The following is a 21,160-nucleotide window of genomic DNA, read 5'->3' on the forward strand; positions in this document are numbered from 1 at the left end:
TCCGATGTCTTTAAAAACATTATCATTATAACTTATTTTATAATATTGCTGTTTTTAATTTATTTATCTGTTTTAGCCGGCGTGAAAACCTGCTGTATATTGTCCATGTTTGGTCATTTATCCTTCTATTACTCTTCCGCTCTAACTTGTTCAATGATTTCCTCATTTTTTTTCTCAAAGCAATCAAATTTGATGCAATTTCATTTATTCATTTATCAAGGGTGTATATATCACATTTAATTTATTGTTTAAATTGTGCGTTAATAAAGAATTAAAAGTTGTTTTGCCTAAGTGATACTGAAATACATTTAAAAGGCATTTTGACATTTATTTCACTGTTGTGATGATTTTCTGATTAAAACAATGATATTTATAATAACATCACAAATCACTCTCAAATTTATTGCACTCATACATTAAACCTAAAATCTCAGAAAAGAGAAACACACCAAATTATTAAGGACAATGTTGTTTGAAATCAAAATTGAGTGAAATAAGGCTTGCTAAATCGTCGCAACTCTTACTTATTTAAAGCAGGAACATGTTGCATGCTACATTTTTTGATAATGATCTTTGCAATGTGGCATTCTTAAATATAGATATGTGTAACGAGACCGAATGTTGCATTGTCCAATACTATATTTAAATAGGTGTGTTAACGTAGCGTGTTAACTCAGCCAAATGATTGTGTTAAAATGCCGCGACATTACTTTTTCTAGCAAATAAAAAATCAGGAATGGGAAATGTGTCTTTACGTATGTATCTTTATATGGGAAGTACCGTTGATACGATTCTGTGAAGCCGTTTACAGCTCGTTTGCATTACTATTCAGTATTTCATGTATTTCAATTAAATGTCAATTTTCATGCTGTCCTCGTACATTGCTAGCAACAACATGATGGCTAAACCGAAAAGGAGTCCGAGGTTTTCGGTCACAAACATTTTAACGGTCGGCGTTTTCTTGTAGATTTCCTTACATTCTGGTATCTGAAAAGCACAGCATCCCATAATTGACTACGATTTTCAACAAAAAAAAAACGATCGTGACATCAACAAGGATTTCAAACGTCTTATTATTTCAAATTTGGTTTTGCTACACTTTTTGTATTGCTCGTTCTTGTTAAAGGCTTCTGTTAAACGTGCTATTTAATGGCGCTGTATTTCTTATTATCCATGAAATAGTCACACACAATAACGCTTATTTTTGTGTATTTATCTGACGTAACAGTCAATACATATGATGTGAATGCATGAAAATTGTATTGATGACGTGATAAACATAAAATTAAGTCAGGCAAGTAAACAAGGTAGATGATTTATAAACACGACTTTATAATGTTTAAAAATTTGATCCATTCAATGCTTCTGAAAGAGATACGAATACCATTGCTATTTAATATAATGTATATGACACTTGTCGAGGAAAGTAGTAGCAAAGACTCACTGTCAATGTTCCTGAACTAGTTAAAAAATATAGACCAAGTAAAAAATGACCATTGATGTCACATCTTTAATTTATAGTTATAAGGCATACTCGAGGAAATGCGGTTAGCTGAAATACGGCGAGAGTCCGAAAAGAGTGCTCTAAGCAATGGTCGCTAAATATGATGACATTTAAGCAATACTTCATCGTTAGAATTAATATGTGCACGTTTGCGAATTAAGTAAAATTGTTTTTATTTGTTCAATATTATAGCAAATCATCAAACTCACTAAGATGGTCAAGGCGACCTACAGAAACATATCGGCATTTTGATTGAAATAATTGAAATAATAGTGGAAATCATTATAGCTAAATATCCTTGAATTCTGAACAATAGACATTAGAAGTGTAGTTTGTATTGATATAAAAAGAGACCTCGTAAAGAGCTCAATATTAAGTATATATGTGTATGCATAATGAAAAAAGCACAAAAGCATACTCACTAAGTCGGTCAAAGCGACATAGAGAAACATGCCGGCACCCACGGAGAATATCCATTTAGACGTCTCCTCCTGTGCCCCTAATGCCAGTCCGATATAGAGGCCTGCAAATGCCGTCAGGCTCGATAGGAAGTTCAGTACCAACGCCTTCTTGATTGACATACCCGTGGATATGAGAACAGCAAAGTCACCTGTCAAAATATGTTAGCCTCGTTTCTGGGAAAACTGGGCATAATTCATGTTCGTCATGTGTCATCAAAGATAAGCAGCGACGTAATATTTTGACTGAAATAGGTTTAAGTTTAGATGATACTTCATAGGAATGATTATTTCCATAAAAGCGGAAAGTGCAGTCCCCAAAGGCTAAACGGGGACGACTCTTAACGCTCATGAATTAAGTCCAGTGTTCCAACAATGAAATGAGGGAGGCTGAAAGTATCGCTGTGCTCCAATACGAAATATTGATTGATATGTGAATGCATACAAAAGGCGTGCACAAGATTAATGCACGGTGAATTAACGTTTGCTGTTACTTACGCGGAACATTAAATAAAGGCCGCCGGATAAATATATGTTTACCGAATATATCTATATATAACGGAACTATTTTGACACTTGTGATTATTATCTTCAGATAAAACTAAACAATATACTACAAGGTTCAAACTTGTATGGCTTTTCTATTGAAATTCCAGTTGAAAGAAGCTAAACGTAGCAGTTTATGTATATTTAATTATTTTTAAACCTAGCGTATTGGTCAACATAAATAGAACGCTGTATTGCACTTGAATTTAAGTCATTATCAATGCTAGTTCGGGCCCATCTAACTAGTGTGTTAACTCCTGACAGTGCGGAGTTAAAGATGTTAGGAAAAAGATCAGTTAGTGAAGGTTAACTGCATACGTGAATGTTCTGATGTATCCGAGGAAACTTTTGCGATGGAAATAAAAATAAAGCCTCATCATTCGGATGTGTGCCCTATTATTTGTAGTAAATAAAATGGATTCTACTGATGTTTTTACTACTTCAGTTATCAATTTAAAATAGACTAAATATGTACTCTTTCCCTCAGCTGCGACTTTATGATTGTATTGGTTACTTCAATATGCAAAGTATTCGATATTGGTACAAAACAGAAGTATGTGTAACGCCTTATTACACAGCACATTAATTGATACCGAGATACCTTTTAGCAAAGATTTCAACAAGATCGACACTTAGCTTTGGAAGTAATATTGAATTATAATGCATTTTACGTAAACTAAACTGAGCAAACCTAGTTCGTGTGGCACCTCGTGACAAAGCACGGTGATGGAGATGGAGAGACCTTTGGTGAAGGTCACAGCATAAGCAGCACCAATGGCGAGACCGTCCGCAAAGTTGTGGATGCCATCACCGATGATTATCATCCACGCAAGAGCTTTAATGTCTGGAAAAGTGTTTTTTTTAGATGTACTTTATTTTATTTTATTTTTTCATCTAAGCGTTTAATCAGTACTGAATATAAACACGTATACCGCTTACTGATAACAGGAATGGAAAAGCAAAAGAAATTGTTTCAAAACCGAATTCATTTATACAGCCCAGTCAAAAAGTACCCGTGTAGACAATCGCTCTTTCAAATGAGCCAGTCTGACCCGTTTGCCTGACGAATCTTTCAAACATTTACATAAAGAGAAACAAAAGACCGTATAAATAAGAAGATAGTTTCCCTTACTAGATGGCGTGTCATGCACACTGATTCGGTCGCTAGCATTCGAATTTGCGGCACTGACAGAGTTACAGCGTGGGTCATCTAGGCTGCTTGTGCGACCGCAGGCTTGTGGTTGGCCTTGATGTGTTTGGTTTGTCTGCTTCGCAGAAAGCACAGGATTGTGGTGAGTTACGGAGCGTTGTGAGCCGTCTCGCTCGAGGTTGTTAAGCTTGTTGCGCTGTGAGAAACAGAAACAAAATACCATGGTTACGTCTTTTACATGTCCCTTTCAAGCATTTGATTTATTACACAACAGTGCTGTTGCATCGTTTAATGACCTCTTACTTAATCTTACTTTATGGCGTTGTATTTGCAATATATAGTTTACAACAAAGTGTAGTTGATGAGATTAAACTGTATCAATAAAAACTAATGTTTTATAATAAAGAATATTACAATTTTCATTAATTCAATATCAATATATCATACACATCGAAATAAATATTATTTATTTAAATATTGCACATTTGAAATAAGTTCCAAAACAAGTACATATAAATTATTTCCCAAATTTTAAACAAAGAGATCAATAATGCACATACAAGGGCGTGTTTAACAGATGTGTTGTGTTTTTTTTTCATTTAAACAATGGTGCCAATTAGTTAGTATTGCTTTTAATTGAATGTGTTTTAGTTTTAGTTTTCTTATACCCCTATCCTCAGAACGGTTAACTTAAAAATGCTCCGGTTTAATGCTTTGGTATTTCCAAAAAGTTTTATTGCATGTTTTGAGGTTTTAGTGTCTCCAGATCCGTTGTTAATAAAGATAGCTTCGTCTTTACAAGTGGCTTTTTATATCAACACATTTGGATAATACCTGTGATTGTTCGTGTGTTTTGTTCATTATAATTTAAAAGTAATTCGATACAGATAGCAAACAAGCATGATGAGAGTGGACAGCAATATTGGACGACATTTTTTTTTAAACTTTCGCATATTTGCAAATTGTTCATTACTATAACACTATTTGATCAGGCTACAACACTTTATTCCACCGAACGAGATCGCCACCGAATTTGAAGTGTTTTACACTTTAAACATGAAATCATCATTCATAGTATCAAATGCTTTTTCAAAAAAGAAGAAATAATAACAGACCGGCTATATATTTGTTTTCATGTTACTCTTATATTTCCAAGTTGACATTACATTCTACCGAATACAGCTTCCTTTTCTTGAAGTCTAAATTTAGACAAAAAAATCGGCATCCGTCTTGTTCAAAGAGATGTATCCTAATTTTTTATGGAATAATAAAGAGTATGAAAATTTGGTTTGATTGGTAAGTTGCCAGTGATGAAATAATAGTTTATTGTTAGTAACACAACTTTGCAATGCGAATACCAGATTGCTTCTCCATTATTTCAGTCGCACATTAAATCAATACGTTTTTTAGTGCATGCCCAACAAAATACGTACTCACCACAGTTAGGTTCTTAGTGTTGATATCATTCACTGGATTTACGCTCTTCAACACGATCTGTAATTGTTGTATACATGGTATAAATTGAAATATCACGTTTAAGGACATGTTTTTCTTTTGTATAATTCAAAGTTCTTTTAAAATAAGTGTTTCGATTTAGAGTCGTCGCTTCAAAGAGTTAATACGAATACAACCCTAACGTAGTTACAAACGTGATAAGGAAATGATTGACTTGTGGCTTAAACCTTGTAAAATCTCATTTCAAAATCTATTACCCAGTGATCAGGGCTAAAATGTAAAACGCCTTTGAACGCACATCACGAGTATGCATATATGTGTAACAGTGCGAACCACGTGGTCAAAAGATTTATATTTAGTTTTAAAATAGACGCAAGTAACAAATTGTATAACCCCAATTACGAGGGTTTAACGAAATACATTTTTTAAATATGACCGGGTTAATAAATTGATATATATATATATATATATATATATATATATATATATATATATATATATATATATATTCAATAGTTGATGAATACTATCCAATAATATTTATATTACGGACTAATGTACATTAATTCACAAAATTGAATTAATACGACCACTCGTTCAAATGTACATGTACCCCGGATGCCAATTCTCACCGATACCCCATGACAATAATCTTGTTATGTATAACCATGTCCTCGTTATTATAGTAGCTTTTCCAAAAAATACATTTTTAAAGTGTTGCATATATAAAAATGATCACATTATTGTTCATGATTCACTTCATTATTTCTTCATTCAGTTTATTCAGTTTATTTTTGGAACGAAATCACCACTCCTTAACAGCTTTTGTACGAAACAAATTGTTTAGTAATACAATTTCAAAAATGTTTACCTGTTGTTCTGCAACTGTACCGTTCTGGTCAGAGTGACTATGCTCGTGCTTTGTTGACAACATGAGCTCCAAGATAAAGAAGGCATAGATACTAGCCAAGAAGGCACACATTTTCTTGAGAGGCGCGGAAAGTAGCTCATCATGTTCACCATCATTTTCCTCCTCTTTCTCTTCTGCGAGTATCTATAATGGCAATAGTGATTGCTTGTTTGCCAAACGATATACCACGTCATCAAAGGTGCAAGGCGGAAATTACCACATCAGAAAAAACTCACTAAAATAGCACAACATAACCATATGCACGAATATTACAACTCATAAGTTTTGTTTTTGTCTTGCACTCTTACACTTTTTATATCATGTAAATATGAAAAACACATACCGGTAGGTTTATTTACATATGGCAATATGTATTTTAACAAGAAAGATTTTCACTATCTAACGGATGGTAATGAAGCTTGAATCTAGTAAGAAAGGTTATTAAATTTAGTTTAATTTCTCAGGAACTACAAATGTCTCACAGCTCGTGCCTGTTAAGGGTTTTAATTGAACTGACCTCGGGTAGTAAATGCAAACCAGCATCTGCAACAAGGCAACCAACGGCGAGGGACAGCATAAAGGCCATGAGATAGGCGCGGATGTTGACCCTCGTCAGTTTCATGAAAACGGCACCGAACATGCTGAACAGACTGATGACAAGTGTGGAAAGAGATCCGAAAATGTAGCCTAAAATTGGTAGAGAAAAACAGGTCGCTATATATATATGTGCATTAGGTTAAGGTGTCAATGACGAAAACATTAACGCTTTTTACAGTAAACTTGTTCAGCACAACACTTAGTGTTGTCCATCAATTCATGCAGATATGTATTTGAAGCAAATGGTTCAACCAGTTACTGAACTAATAGCTCTGAAACCGAAGATCTGTTCGGAAGAAACCAAGTACTGGCCCAGCGCTGGAAACGGACTCTATATTCGACGAAGTAATCCAACACAATGTTCAAACTTAAAAGACAATGTCGTCTTCTAGCATCATTTCATTTATCGTGAAATGTTTTCTTTCTTTGGATCGTAACACCCCAAATCGCTAACAATCTTTTTATCAGATGTAGATAACGCAAGCATGTGCACAATGTTGTGGGATGACCCGTTTGAGGCTCATGCGACTTTTGGATGGCCAAGAGGAGGCGTAGTAGAAGTAAACAAAGATTCAAGTATCAGACCTATCGGATATATGTCATTAAAAAAAATCAGATATAATCCTTTAGAATGTTTGATGTCATGACACTGCTCTTACTTACTATTTGCTTTTGATTTTGTCGAAGTATTGTTTGATAATGTTTCATTTGAAATCGTCGTTTTAGACACTGAAAATGTCGGTATTGTAGCAGGTGTCGTGAGATGAGGCTCGGTGGAAAGTCTCCAGCAATCTGTAGCACCGTGTATAAGTTGGTCCAGAATGGCGGGACACATGTCCAGGAACAATCCCATGGAAACAGAATCTGTGTGCTGGTTATGGTGATTGCCGGTGTATATATCCATTAACGAGCGACCATTGTAACAGTTCTGTAAGTTGACAAATTATATTAAGGCATGACTGTAGAAACAAACCTTTATGCTTTCACATTAAATTTAAAAAGAAAATCCTTAATCAAATCTGTTTCCGCAAGAATTGTGTTATGAAACGTGTAAACATTTCCCCAAAGGATTATGTTTTACTGTGTCTCTAGTATCCGTTCATAGGTATGCCTCAAAATATTATAGAAAGAAAAACGATTCTCGAATATTTTTTTATTTTAGTAATATACTATTACAAAATCGACCTGATCTACACTCTGTTCATGCATACCCGAATTACAACATCGTTTCTGTCAGGTTTAACATCATCATGCAAGAACTGATTGCTATGGGTACCACCGTGATTACTACTACCACCAGTGGATGGCCATTGTGGACCATGAGCTGACGGGTGATCGCGATCGCCATCGATGTCTTTCTTAGCTTGCAGTATTTTCATTGATGGATGATATTTGGATATGCTTTCGTCCCTCGCGAGCAAATATTTTGTTGATGGAAATTCTTGCATAGAAAACATAGCCCGCCTTAATGCGTTACTGCGTTTTAGACTGTCTCCTTTAGTCAGCGTAGCGGCGTTGTGTAGGATTCTGTCTATTACTGAAACTACAAGTAGGCAGTGCTGCTTATGGCAGTGCTGCTTATGGAAATATGAAATAAATCAGAATTACTTTATTTAATAAGCATGTTTTTTTCGCCCAACTTCGATGTGTCAATCTTCCATGTACACAGTTATACAGCACACAACGTTAACTTTGGGCACCGATTTCAGACGTGTTAAAGGATATATTCGTAAATCTTGTTATTGAACTAAAGATTGTTCAAATGTATTTCAATAACGTGAGATATTTGCAAATTTAAAGTTATAAACCGTATGATTACATTCTGTCCAACCCGTTTGTAATCCCCTGAAACCCCGTTGATCCTGCAACCTGTTATTTCTATGAAATTGCTCATTTTTGTTATTATATGATATTCTTATAACAGTTTAACGACATAAACTTAATTATAGAGCATTAATGTAAATAAGTACATCGCAGTCGGAATTGAGGCGTTTTTTATCATAGTCCTTTCAAGGGCTTATGTCTAATTTTTTTTTTTTTTTTTTTTTTAAGATTTTTTTTTATTCAATATCATACATACAATGTAAAAATGTATATGATCATACAACATAGTGATTGTACAAAGCAATAAAGTTCAGACATGTTATACAAGATATGCTAATATAATTTATATTTTTTAGAGAGAAAAGAAAAGAACAACAGAGGAATAGTTATGAAAAATGATGAGTTGTGTAAAGGCGGAAGAAAGCATACTGGGCTTGTGTGTTTTGTGTTTGTCTACATTTTTTATTAGTTTTTATTCGCGACATATAGATCGATTGACCTCAGTTGATATTTGTTTGGCTTGTACACACTTCAAATCATTAAGGAGCCAAGCTCTGTAGAAACGTGGTTTAATGTACGTAAAATGTCGACCAATATTAGCCTGTAAAGTCCGCAAAGCTAATCAGGGACGACAATTTCTTGGATATCTGGAGTTTTCCTAAGAAGAAACTTCCTTTAAACAAAAAAATACCATAAAAGCTGAAAGTATCGACCCTGATCATCCATAGCGGGCTGCACAGGCTGATCTGGAAAGATACTTTACGCACATACATTAAACCCACTTTTCACAGAATGCAGCTCAAATGTAAGTAAACTGGCACAATACTATGGTCATGTAAGCCGCTCCGTCGTTGCAGCGTGGAATACGAATCGTGCAGAAAATCCATGGGACATAAGTCACTGTTGTTGATAAAGTTTAATCCTGAAAAATGATGCCTTATCAGACAAACTATTATATAACGAAACAAGACAAGCGTTTTTTTCGAGATAAGTATGTTGTTGGATATAATCTAGAAAAGTATGTGCTTAGAAACAAGAAAGCATTTGTAAGTTTGTTGAGTGAATCTATTTAACAAAAATAATACAAACAACGACGTAAATACGATGTACAGACTTTGAAGCAGGTACATTAATATTATTAGTTGACAGTGGTTAAAGAATGTGTTGTCAGTTTCATTTAAGACCTTTATATGTATAGGGTATATTTGTTATCGCAATTTCACTTGATACAGAATTAGCCAAATCTTTTTTTTAAGAGCAAAATAAATAAATGATGTACACGATATAGACATGACAATGATACGAAGATCTGTCAGCGCTGGAATAATATTATATCATGATGGCTTACGAGCAAAAGTCTCCAAAATTGTGTCTGCCAAAGTTTTACCTTCTAAAATTTTATGGACGACCAAGACCACCGCGTTACCCAAATCCGCGTGCGCTCCTCTGTTCAAATTCGTCGCCTCTGATACATGTCTGTCGCGTAAACACTGTAAATATATTAAGTTTTTTTTCTCGAAGAATGCAAACCACACACGTGATATTAGCAAGTTTTCAATGATGACGATGATGACAATGATGACAATGAAGATGATGAAGAAGATGATGATGATGACGACGACTATGATGACAATGATGACAATGATGATAATGATGATGATGACGATGAAGAAGAAGAAGATGAAGATGATGATGACGACGACTTTGATGATGATGCTGATGATGATGATGATGACGACGACTTTGATGATGATGATGATGATGATGATGATGATGATGATGATGATGATGATGATGATGATGATGATGATAATGATGATGATGATGATGATAATGATGATGATGATGATGACGACGATGATGATGATGATGATGATGATGATGATGATGATGATGATGATGATGATGATGATGATGATGATGATGATGATGATGATATGATGATGATGATGATGATGATGATGATGATGATGATGATGATGATGATGATGATGATGATGATGATGATGATGATGATGATGATAATGATGACGAAGAAGAAGAAGACGATGAAGATGATGATCATCATCATTATTATAACCACTTTACATACTAATAATCGATTTGCATATGCTTCCGTTTCGAAAACTATATTCAGCGAAGAAGCCCCTCCATGCCCATTCGAAAAGGATGCATCCCTACGATAGTGTCTTCGAACCGACGTCATCAACATATTGACATCATCGAATTCATCCGAAGACGTCCAGTTTGCATTGCATATGTGTTCCGGGAATAAGGCGCTCGTCAGCGTCAGTTTACAAAACATCTTCAAATATTCTGGCGACCGTAGAATATCCTTAAACTTACAGTCACTGTGTTTGCAAACTTGTTCCACAATGGCGTGCTCTACCTGCAACGAAAAACATGTTCGCGTTATCTTTACACGATACATTAGATTCAAACTCCATCATCGGTAGTCGAACGGCAATCTATTGTTGTTTTTATTTAACAGAACATAACAATTTAGCCAATAGCGCGAAGCTTTTTTTAGCGAATAAAGTGTCATTGTTTCGATCAGCGTTTGCAAAATCCGAAATTCTAAACCACGATAAATAACATACTGCCTTTCACAAAAGATCAAAGGGGACAAGTTTCGATGACTACTGAAACCACCTGTCCCTCATAGTATGGGCACAATAATGCAACAATGCGATAATGACACAGCGTTATGATTCCTACCGGATTATTCAATAAAATATAACTACTCGTTATTTCGTTTAAAAAGCCTTTTTAATATATAATAGTTTATGACGATGAATAAAGTATAGCATATTCATCGGAAGAGAAAGAATAACCGTAAATGATAACACGCGTTTACACTGAACTCAACGCATATACGGCATATTATCACCGGAACGGGCGACAATTTTGATGAAAACGTTTGCGCATGCGGGTAATAAAATCATATATTCGCTCTTGTAATAATATAACGCATCTCCACAGCGAATTAAAAAAAGAAAGACATTTTCCTTATGCTACAAGCAATCTCATCAAATACCACGTCCTCACCCTATCTAGATGATTTGAATTGTCAGAGCGAGCATCGGCCCCACCGCCATGCCTGCCGCACGGGATTTCAGAGCGAAGCGTGTTCAGTCTTGCGAATACGATTTTTAGAAAGCTTTTTAATGCCTGTGGGTCCTCCAGCGACTCCGATGAAAACTTGTCGCTGACCCAACTCTGGAAGTTCCTCAACACGGGGTGCGTGTGCTCGTGATCTTAAAGTGGTACAAGATAAGTATTGATGCAAAGCATCAAAGGGCGTCGGGAATTTCAGTGTAAAAGGCACTCAATGAAGTTACATGGAACGATTTTTTTTCTTCTGTAAATATTTATATATTGGCCGATAATTTAAAACAAAATAGAAAAAGAGACTGGTATAACCATTATCTATGATTTTGTGTAATAGCCCCCAAATAACTATTATCTATGATGTTGTGTTATAACCCCAAAATAACCATTATCTATGATTTTGTGTTGTAACCCCTAAATATTTCATAGTTCATTTGTATTTACATTGGTTTCCTTTTTTTACTGGCATCTGTGTGCAGTTTTCATTAATGGAACAGAACTGTGTAGGTTTTAAAAAATCTGCTTCATCTTGTAAGCGTTATTTCATAGTTTTCTCAACTTCAATGGGAGATGATTCTGAACTAATTCTTACGTTGCTCATTTACGATAGGGGTTGAGTACTCATTGATATGAAAACACTGTACAAGTTTTAATGTGTTTACGAACCCGCCACCCTCTCACACATATATTTCATGGGCATAATAAAAACAAAAAAATTGTTACAATAAAACAGCATATTTATTAAAACTAAAATGTCTACATCAAAACAAAAAGTTAACATAGAACACAAATAAAATAATTTGATTCTACTGGGGCTCGAACCTTGGGCCTCTCACATGTGAAGCGAGCGTGTAACCACTACACTACGGAACCGCTTGAAAAAGCATCTTCTAACTAAAATATTAATAAGCTATTAATAGTCGGTTTAAATGTAAACCCGGAAGATTAAACGCTGTATAGTGAGCGGGGTAAAAGGTCCATACCAAAGGGTCCACACCACTGGCAAGATACGGGTCAGGCCTGCGGCCTTCTATATGTGCTTCTTCAAAAAACAAACTGTGGGAGGACTTGATAGTAATGAGACTGAGGTGCTGTGATGGTGCTCCTCATTGATAAGCGGCTGCTTCCTTTATCAAGATTCATTATTACAATTGATAATACGTGTCGCGCTTCGCGCTCTATAGCGCCTTTATTAGTAACTAGGTGGTTGCTAGGATAGTGGAACAAAGAAGTTTTGTTTTTATACAAAACCAGAAAGTTTCACCGGTTTGCGTATTTGCCCAGTCCCTGTGATCTTTTATTATTGCCCAGTCCTTGTGATCAGTAATTAATTAAAAGAATTAGCTTTGCATTATTGGCAATAAATGTTGTAGTAAATGTAAAAGGCACAAATGCAGCACTTATTTACACTAATTTACACAAAAATCACCACTATGCAAGATATTCTGACTACAAAAATATATGCATTTATCCATAAAATAACTTCTCCTCCCATAAGCGAAAAAAACATATTACATACTAGTCGCCGCTATTCAGTGCGACGCCAATAAGAAGTGTGTTTCAGTTCACTCATTGTCGTTGAATGTAAATTAGCCTCGCACTTTTAAAACGGGGCTTCATGCATGTTAGGACAGACTAATCAAGGAGGACACTTTGCACCTAGACTGTATTTTCGGTAACTTCCTTTTCACGAAAAATGTCATTAAAGTGGAAAGTATCGTCCCTGGTTATCCAGTGCGTACTGCGCAGGATTATCTACGACGAAACTTTACGCACATGCATTAAGCCCCTGTTTTCCAGATCGAGGCTAAATTAATTCAACGTTTGGTCGACATATTTTCATATCTGAATATCACAGGTTTTTAATCGTCGAATTAAAAATACATCATTTTGATTCTATCACATCTGACATAACAATTGAAATAAAAGCTATATTTTACTGTGCTGTGCTAAGGTTCTGTTCTGAGTGTTTTCATCATTCATAAGCAATGTTAAATCTAAATGTAATTCTAACGTGACATTCGCACATTTAGATACAAACTAGATAATATGTGAGGTTTTAAATTACCCTTGATTTACCCCCTATTAGTTATTAGGCAAGAAATTATGACCTACTTGAATCACTTCGTAATTATAAAACGCTAATTGTGTTCCTTGTGAAGAGGAAGATTAAGAGCATATTTTTCTGTGCTATGGTATTAGATTTTAACAACGAATAACAAAATCTAAACGGACCTGAAGACACGTCCTCTATGCGGCAGACAACGAGAAGCATCATCAGATATTCCAACCCTGGGCTTTGCATGGCTCCAAAATGAAATCTTCTCAACCTACATTAAAAAAATAAATGAGCCGTGCTCTGTGTAAAGGCGGTTTAATGCATGTGCGTAAAGTGTCGTCCAAGATTAGCTTGTGCAATCCGTACTTGCTAATCAGGGACGATCCTTTCCGCCTTAACTGGATTTGTGCTACAAAGAGACTCTCTTTAAACGAAAAAGATCATAAAAGCGGAAAGTGTCGTCCCTGATTAGCAAGTTCGGACTGCACAGGCAAATATTGGACGACACTTTACGCACATGCATTAAACCCTTTTTTCACAGAACACAGCCCATATCTAAATAGTAAACTATCACATTTTTGACAGTATATTGATAATTCATATACATAATGTCACGATGCAAATCTTTTTCGGTTTCAAAAGCATACCTGAATAATCTCTGGGGTTTTAGTATGTGTGTTTAGGTTTGTGCCAAGCTGATCACATATAGAATTTACACATACAAGTTTTACATTAAAAACGTGCTTAACCCTTAAAGCGCTGGAGCTGAATTTTAAAGGCCTTTGCAAACAGTTTGGATCCAGATGAGACGCCACACAACGTGGCGTCTCATCAGGATCCAAACTGTTTGCTATTCTGATAGTATTCTTTGAAAAAAATAGAAGAAAATGCTAATTTTAGAAATTCTGCAGACGACATTTTAGCAGACGACAAATTTCCCAGCATGCAAAGGGTTAAAAATTTAACGATACAACCTCTGATAAAGATTCAAATGACGTACGTTATATCGTCGGCGTTCAAAACTACTCCCTTATGCAATATGCTTATTGTTCTAAGCGTATTTCAATATTCATATCAAATAATTTACAAACATTAGAACACATTGTCAAACGAAATAAGTAAAATCTATTAAATATGTATTTAAACCGCTAAAATTATTAAAGACACACTGGGAGGTACACGTTTACCCAAGTGGCTAATAACATAAGGGTTTACTACTAAAGCATAAATGCGATGGTTATTTTGATATTTTATCGTGAAATATTTTCTTAAATACAATACGGAAAGTCCCATAAATTTGACTGAAGAATAAATGCAGCAATGAATGGATTATAATCAATGAAACTAAATACTTACAGACTGCTTTAGAAACGTATATCTCTACGACAAAATATGACAAATAAATAAACGTACGACACAAGATGAAAAATAAATAAATGTACGAAAAAATATGAAAAATAAATAAATATGTGATTAAACAATCCAAGTCCAAGAAAAAATTAAGAGATTTTTAAATAACCTTCTATGTGCAGTTTCATTTGTTCATTTAAACAAGACAATGCCAATTTGTTCGACGTTTAACGTCCTCGGACAGAGTGTTTTCGGATTGATGTGTTTTCGGTAAATGTGTTTTGACTCATATTTGTAAGCAATATAAGATTTGTTTTATCCGATTGGATCAGAATTATGAAGTCAATAATATGTAGCTGTGCAACTTATCACTCTTCACATAGCAGTTCAAATAATATACTCACAAACTACAATTAAAATTTTAACCGTTTAATTTCTGTATGACCGATGTTTCTCAATAAGAAGATGTCCTATTTAATCATATTTATTGTATTTGTTAACCCTTTGCTATGGCAAATCACATGTGAACTGATTGTCAATCCCATTGTTCGGCGGATATCTGCCTGGTTGGAATGTTTTAACATAAATCACATCATTCACATGAACGCTTATAAGGAACACACTCTCTAGGCTTAATGCTGCTGATTATATATATTTAAATAAAACCATTTGTATGGACTAAAATGTTTGTTTTGCTGTTAACTAATTAATTATCTGGTTTAACACAATTCAACGGGACTCGAAACATATAATCAAATTTGTTAGGTGTACTGTTGTTCCTTATTAACTTTTATCTGTCTTGAGCACTATGTGACTAGCAGTTGCCACATTTAGACATTTCACAATTTCAGTTTCTTATCTAGTTTTGGCAGTCACGCCGTGACAGAGATTCACGAAGCCCCCATTCCTTAACTACCGCTTTAATATGGAACGCTTCAGCTGTCTCGCCTATATACTTTTATTTTCGTTGTCTGCATGTCTATGGTCGTTACGTGGGATTCGAATATCGTTAGGTACAAGCAACAAGTTGTAGAGTGAAATCTGCATTGTGTTATATATAGTTCATCTATCGTTCTGTACAAACAAAATTCCGTCTTGTAACGTTCGCATTTTGTTTGGTGCAATTATCATTGTATAATGTTCAGAATTAACTTTGCTCTGTACAAAAAACTTTTTGTTGTGTGCAAATTACACATCGTTATGTGCTTTAGATAATGCGTTATGTATGTATGACGAGTTTTGCTGTGCAATATACAAATCGTTATGTACATATTTTAATTGGTTTTATTCGATTTTATTGTTGTTCTCTACAAAGCGCACTTTGTTCTGTGCAATACACACTCCGTTATGTAGTTACACTGTAGTGTTTATTACGTTATTAAAACCGCTCTCTATGAAAAACAGTTTGTTCGTTGAAAAGTAAAATTCGTTCTGTAAATTCGGCAATTCGCTTTGTAAATCTTAAAGTTGTTCTGTGTTTACAAATGTTTATTATGTGCTTATGGCATTTCGCTATGAACAAGTGTTTTTCGAGTAAGTGAAAAATTGTTCTGTATATTAGACTGGTCGTTTTGTGCATTTTACCGTTGTTCTATATAGACTATGTTGTTCTATGTGTGCAACTTTGTAACGTATCCTTATCGCAGTTCATTGTGTACAATCCTTACCGTTATCTCGAAATGACTACACGTTCTGCGAACACAACCAACTGTTCTGCAAATACTGTAATGTGTTCTGTACATACCAATTATTTACCAGTATTTGTACATAACCTTCAACCAAAATATTAAAAATGGAGGCAATGGAACGTGTTTTAAGAAGCGTTAACTTGGATGCACATTTTTTTTTAAATCAGGAGCGAAAAAATAACCCCTGACATTAATTGTAAACTGACAAGGAAAGACTTTGTTAATCTTGGAATTAATAGCAATGCAGATATGATGAGATTACGTGTTGAATGTATCCGATTTGGAAAAAAGAACAAGGTGTTTAAGTTCGAAATAACAAAGGATATTATTCATACATTGTTGGAATCGGGCTTTTCTGTAAAAGGTATGGCTAAAATGTTGGATGTATCAGAGAGAACAGTGTTTCGCCGAATGATTCAGTTCAACATATATGTGCACAGTTTTACTGATATTGACAACCAAACGCTAGACAAACATGTCAGAGAGCTTATTTCTGAGTATCCTCGCTGCGGAGAGAAAATGATAGGACAGATACTTCGTGTGAGAGGAATAAAGGTACTCGTACATTTCACTTACTTTCATTTACGTTATTTCTCAATATACTTACTATACTTATGTTACCTCTATGACCCTCTGTGCATGTTGGAAAGCAGCCTATGACCAGGAAGTCTTATATTGATTCCGAGGAAATTATTTACGTGTGCAGCTATAATGTAACTGAATAACGGATACCCATCAAGTACCCAAAGCTCTGCCCATACTTTCCAGGCCCGTAGGAATAGTGAGTGCACCTAGCCCAAAAATGTACTATCATAGATTTTAGAATTAATGTTAATTTGAGTTGATATGTTCATAGATTTATGTTTCTATTTTACCTTTTTGGAACGCGGGAAACATTGTCAGAGCACACCAGAGCCATCTAGGAATAGACATTTTCTTGAGAGACCCACCCCCTAGAAAGACTGTGCCCCTTCAATTACATTGTTCTTCCTACGGGCCTTCTTTCTACTAAAAAGCTATGTCTAGTAAATATGGGCCATTCCATGAGATAATCGGATATAGTGACATCTGAGTAAAGTGCATTTGTTTAGAATTGTGTTTGAACAGGTCATATACAAAAGCATTCTAGTAATAATACGTCGATCACTCTTTCTATTCCTACATTCACGTACTCTCACCATAGTAGGCCCACTTCACACAATTGTTTTCAAGCTACTGACTGCTTTCCCATATGAAACCTACCCAATGCAGCCCGTGGTATATACTTATTCTAGACACGCATCAATAGCTCAGTAACTTTTGAGTTTCTTTGCATAGGGTTTTACATCGTGTCTCCATTATTTCAGTTATATTGAGCTACCCGGCTCATTAGTGACTAGATTGATAATCTGGATAGAAATATCGAACTTCCGCAAGTCAGCCGGAAGAATTCTTCTCACGAAAATCCGAAATGGTCGCAAGCGGGCATTGCCTTGTGATTTCAAATCAAGTACTTTAATAACTAGTGCACGGAGGCCTCAGGATCAGTCGGTAGTGTCTGAGTCTAAATACATGGGTTTGATGTTCGAAATACGACTTGGCCGGCCAACATTCTCTCTGACGTTTAATGACGGGATTTATTCGTCTAACACCACTAAACTTCTGTATTCACGTGGAAAAAGCAGTCAGTGTCTTGGAAATAATATTTTGCATTACTGGTAATGAAATACAAGGGCCATTGATAGGGGTACTTGTCGCCGTGATATAACCGATAGAATCTCCACAAAGGCGTAACCCCAAATCCCCTTTCAATATTAATATCCGTGTGTTGCTATTCCTGATCCATTATCATTCAGTTTTGCTTGGAAAAATTTGCAAAGACCGTTGTCAATGCACATAGTATTTAGATGATTGCTTGTCGGTATTATCTAGCTGAAAAAAATGCATATATATCCTGTGCAAAAAATATTTTCGATTATGGATTCTTGGATACTTCTGCATATAGTTCAGTCATTTTAGAATATGCATAAGCAAACGAAGCAAACGATATGTCACCATATATTATAATTAGATATATAGTGTTATTCCACTATTAATATATAAAGCATGCGATAAAGGAAAAAATACAGTCCGAAAAGATCCAGTTGCGATCATGACAATTTCAAATTGAACCAGTCATAATTGTCATTGGAAATGCCGACATGCGTGATTGACTTTGGTGAATGTGTTGATGAGGTCAGCAGTATCATATTTCAAATTCGTCAAGTTCATACTGCTTGATCGACTAAGATCCAAAATAGTGAGTTGCCTTCCCTGGAAACAGACTACTGAACCATGTCCCTTATAAAGAGACAATTTAACATCTTTTTTGCAAAAGACAATTTCAAGATAGAGTCGGCTCTCCTATTGTATTGATTTATTTTACAATCATAAGACAGATTATTTATACTGTGTTGCCTTGGTGATTAGAAAGCTACCCATTGTAAATGATAGGTGGAAAAGAAAATGTTAAAATGTCTCTTACTAACAAGACTATTTTGCACTCCGTACAGGTAAAGAGGTCCCAATTAAGAGAACGACTGCACATTGTCGATAAAGAAGGGATTCAAGAGAGACGCCACAGACGTTTGCACAGAAGAATCTACAACGTGGAGGCCCCAAATTATGTATGGCACATTGATAGTAATCACAAGCTTATTCGATGGAGATTCATTATTTCTGGTGGTGTTGATGGCTTCAGTCGTTTTGTTGTTTTTCTTAAATGTATCGATAACAACAAGTCCAAAACAGTATACGGCTGCTTCAAGAAAGCTGTAGCAAAATATGGGATTCCAAAGAAAGTTCGAACAGATCAAGGAATGGAAAATCTTGATATTGCCAGATATATCCTGGATAACGGTTATGGAATGATAACAGGCAAAAGCGTTCATAACCAGCGTGTTGAGAGAATGTGGAGAGATGTGTACGAAGGTGTTCTTTCTTACTTCCATGACCTTTTCTTTTATATGGAAGAGGAAAGTATTCTAGATCCTCTGGATGAACGCCACATATGCGCACTGCATTTTGTTTTCCTTTCGAACATAAACCATAAACTTGACACGTGGAATGAGGCGTGGGCAAACCACAGATTGCGAACTGTTCGTTCTACTTCTAAACGTTTGTTTTTAGCAGGAGCAATAAACGTAAATACAGACCGTCCTTCTCAAACAGCAGACGAAGCAGATACCGTAAATGCTAACCAGCTATTACATGAGTCCAGGCCGATATTTCAGCAATCAACATATATTGTTTCTCAACAGTGTCAGCAGGAGTTGGAACATTTAGATACAGATTTTGAGATTTCTCGATCCGGAGTCCAGATTTTCATTCAAGCTGTACACATTATATTAATACATGACAGTTTTCCAAACTAATAGCGTAGAAATAAATGTATGACACTGTTCTTTTTCATGATTGTAAAACTCAGAATGGTTATTTCGCCAATTGCATTTGTAAACCGTGTATCAAGCACAATGAGGTGTTAATATAGCTAACCAATAATTCCTCAAAATACTCTTATGGTCCAAACAGATCACTGTGTCACTGTAATACTAAACTAAGTGATTGAAAAGTAAACAGCATTTAACTGAGTGTTGCACTGATCTATTAATATACCATTAGCGAAAGGCAGTCGATGGAATTAAGGCTGATGCCGCCTTTATGGTAAATGATCATTGATTATAAAGGTGTACACACACACATCAATGCCAAATTAAAGTACTATGAGAAGGTGATGTTTGAAGTTATTACGGACTCGGTGTTGTTTTTGACAAGACTTGTATGATTTGACGGTTCAGATAAAAAAAACTGAGTATAGGAACATTTGCTCATCATAAGCAAATGCTAATTTCCTATCATTTGCTCGATACTGCAAATAAACATATTTATGGTTCAAACACAGATGCTGTCACATTATAATTATTTAGAAATACAGAGATGGCCCCATGTGATAAAACATACACGATTGCTGATGTATGTTGGCTATGTTTGTTCTTACGCACCCGAACCTTTGGTTCTGGCGGCATATTAAAATCGCACCGTCCGTTAGTTAGTTAGTCCGTCCATCCGGTTTAGTTTCCGCTCAATAAGTCAAGCAATTGTCATCAGAATGTGCAAGGCAATAGCATCTAGGTCAAGTTCGATTGTGGGCAAATTGACCCAGACACTCCAGAGTTACGGCCCTTGAATCATCGTAAAATTTGGTTTGTTCATGTTTCCGCTCAATAACTCGAGCAAATGTCATAGGATCTTCGCCACACTTCATGAAAATGTAAAAGGCAATAACACCTAGTTCAAGTTCGATAATCGGACAAGTTGACCCAGACACTCCTGAGTTACGACCCTTAAATCATCGTAAAATTAGGTTTGTTCTCGTTTCCGCTCAATGACTCAAGCAATTATCATCGGATCTTCACCAAACTTCATTAAAATGTGTAAGGCAATAAAATCTAGGTTAAGTTCGATAATCAGTCAAATGTACCTTGAATCAT

General features: G+C 35.4%; 2 protein-coding genes across 3 annotated transcripts; one reads left to right on the forward strand and one right to left on the reverse strand.

Moving 5' to 3' along the window:
- Positions 1 to 401: 401 nt before the first annotated feature.
- On the reverse strand, positions 402 to 15,175 carry LOC127841835 (zinc transporter ZIP12-like). 2 transcript variants are annotated; one of them, XM_052370956.1, is made up of 15 exons: positions 15,134 to 15,175; positions 13,791 to 13,885; positions 11,493 to 11,701; positions 10,537 to 10,833; positions 9,832 to 9,934; positions 9,271 to 9,366; positions 7,832 to 8,163; positions 7,284 to 7,548; positions 6,541 to 6,710; positions 5,985 to 6,167; positions 5,096 to 5,152; positions 3,641 to 3,854; positions 3,200 to 3,352; positions 1,927 to 2,114; positions 402 to 987 (listed from the first exon to the last, which is right to left on the reverse strand). In XM_052370956.1, exons 2-15 carry the CDS (start codon positions 13,858 to 13,860, stop codon positions 850 to 852), a joined length of 2,475 nt encoding a protein of 824 aa, XP_052226916.1. In that variant the 5' UTR covers positions 13,861 to 13,885; positions 15,134 to 15,175; the 3' UTR covers positions 402 to 849. The 2 variants fall into 2 exon arrangements, with proteins under 2 accessions (XP_052226916.1, XP_052226915.1); XM_052370955.1 differs by lacking the exon at positions 15,134 to 15,175 and adding an exon at positions 14,971 to 15,118.
- A 1,114-nt stretch (positions 15,176 to 16,289) lies between these two features.
- LOC127842604 (uncharacterized) lies at positions 16,290 to 20,113 on the forward strand. The gene is made up of 2 exons (XM_052372194.1): positions 16,290 to 17,207; positions 19,184 to 20,113. Exons 1-2 carry the CDS (start codon positions 16,902 to 16,904, stop codon positions 20,042 to 20,044), a joined length of 1,167 nt encoding a protein of 388 aa, XP_052228154.1. The 5' UTR covers positions 16,290 to 16,901; the 3' UTR covers positions 20,045 to 20,113.
- The last annotated feature ends 1,047 nt before the right edge of the window (positions 20,114 to 21,160 follow it).

Source organism: Dreissena polymorpha, chromosome 8 (genome assembly GCF_020536995.1).
Source record: "Dreissena polymorpha isolate Duluth1 chromosome 8, UMN_Dpol_1.0, whole genome shotgun sequence".
NCBI lineage: Eukaryota > Metazoa > Mollusca > Bivalvia > Myida > Dreissenidae > Dreissena > Dreissena polymorpha.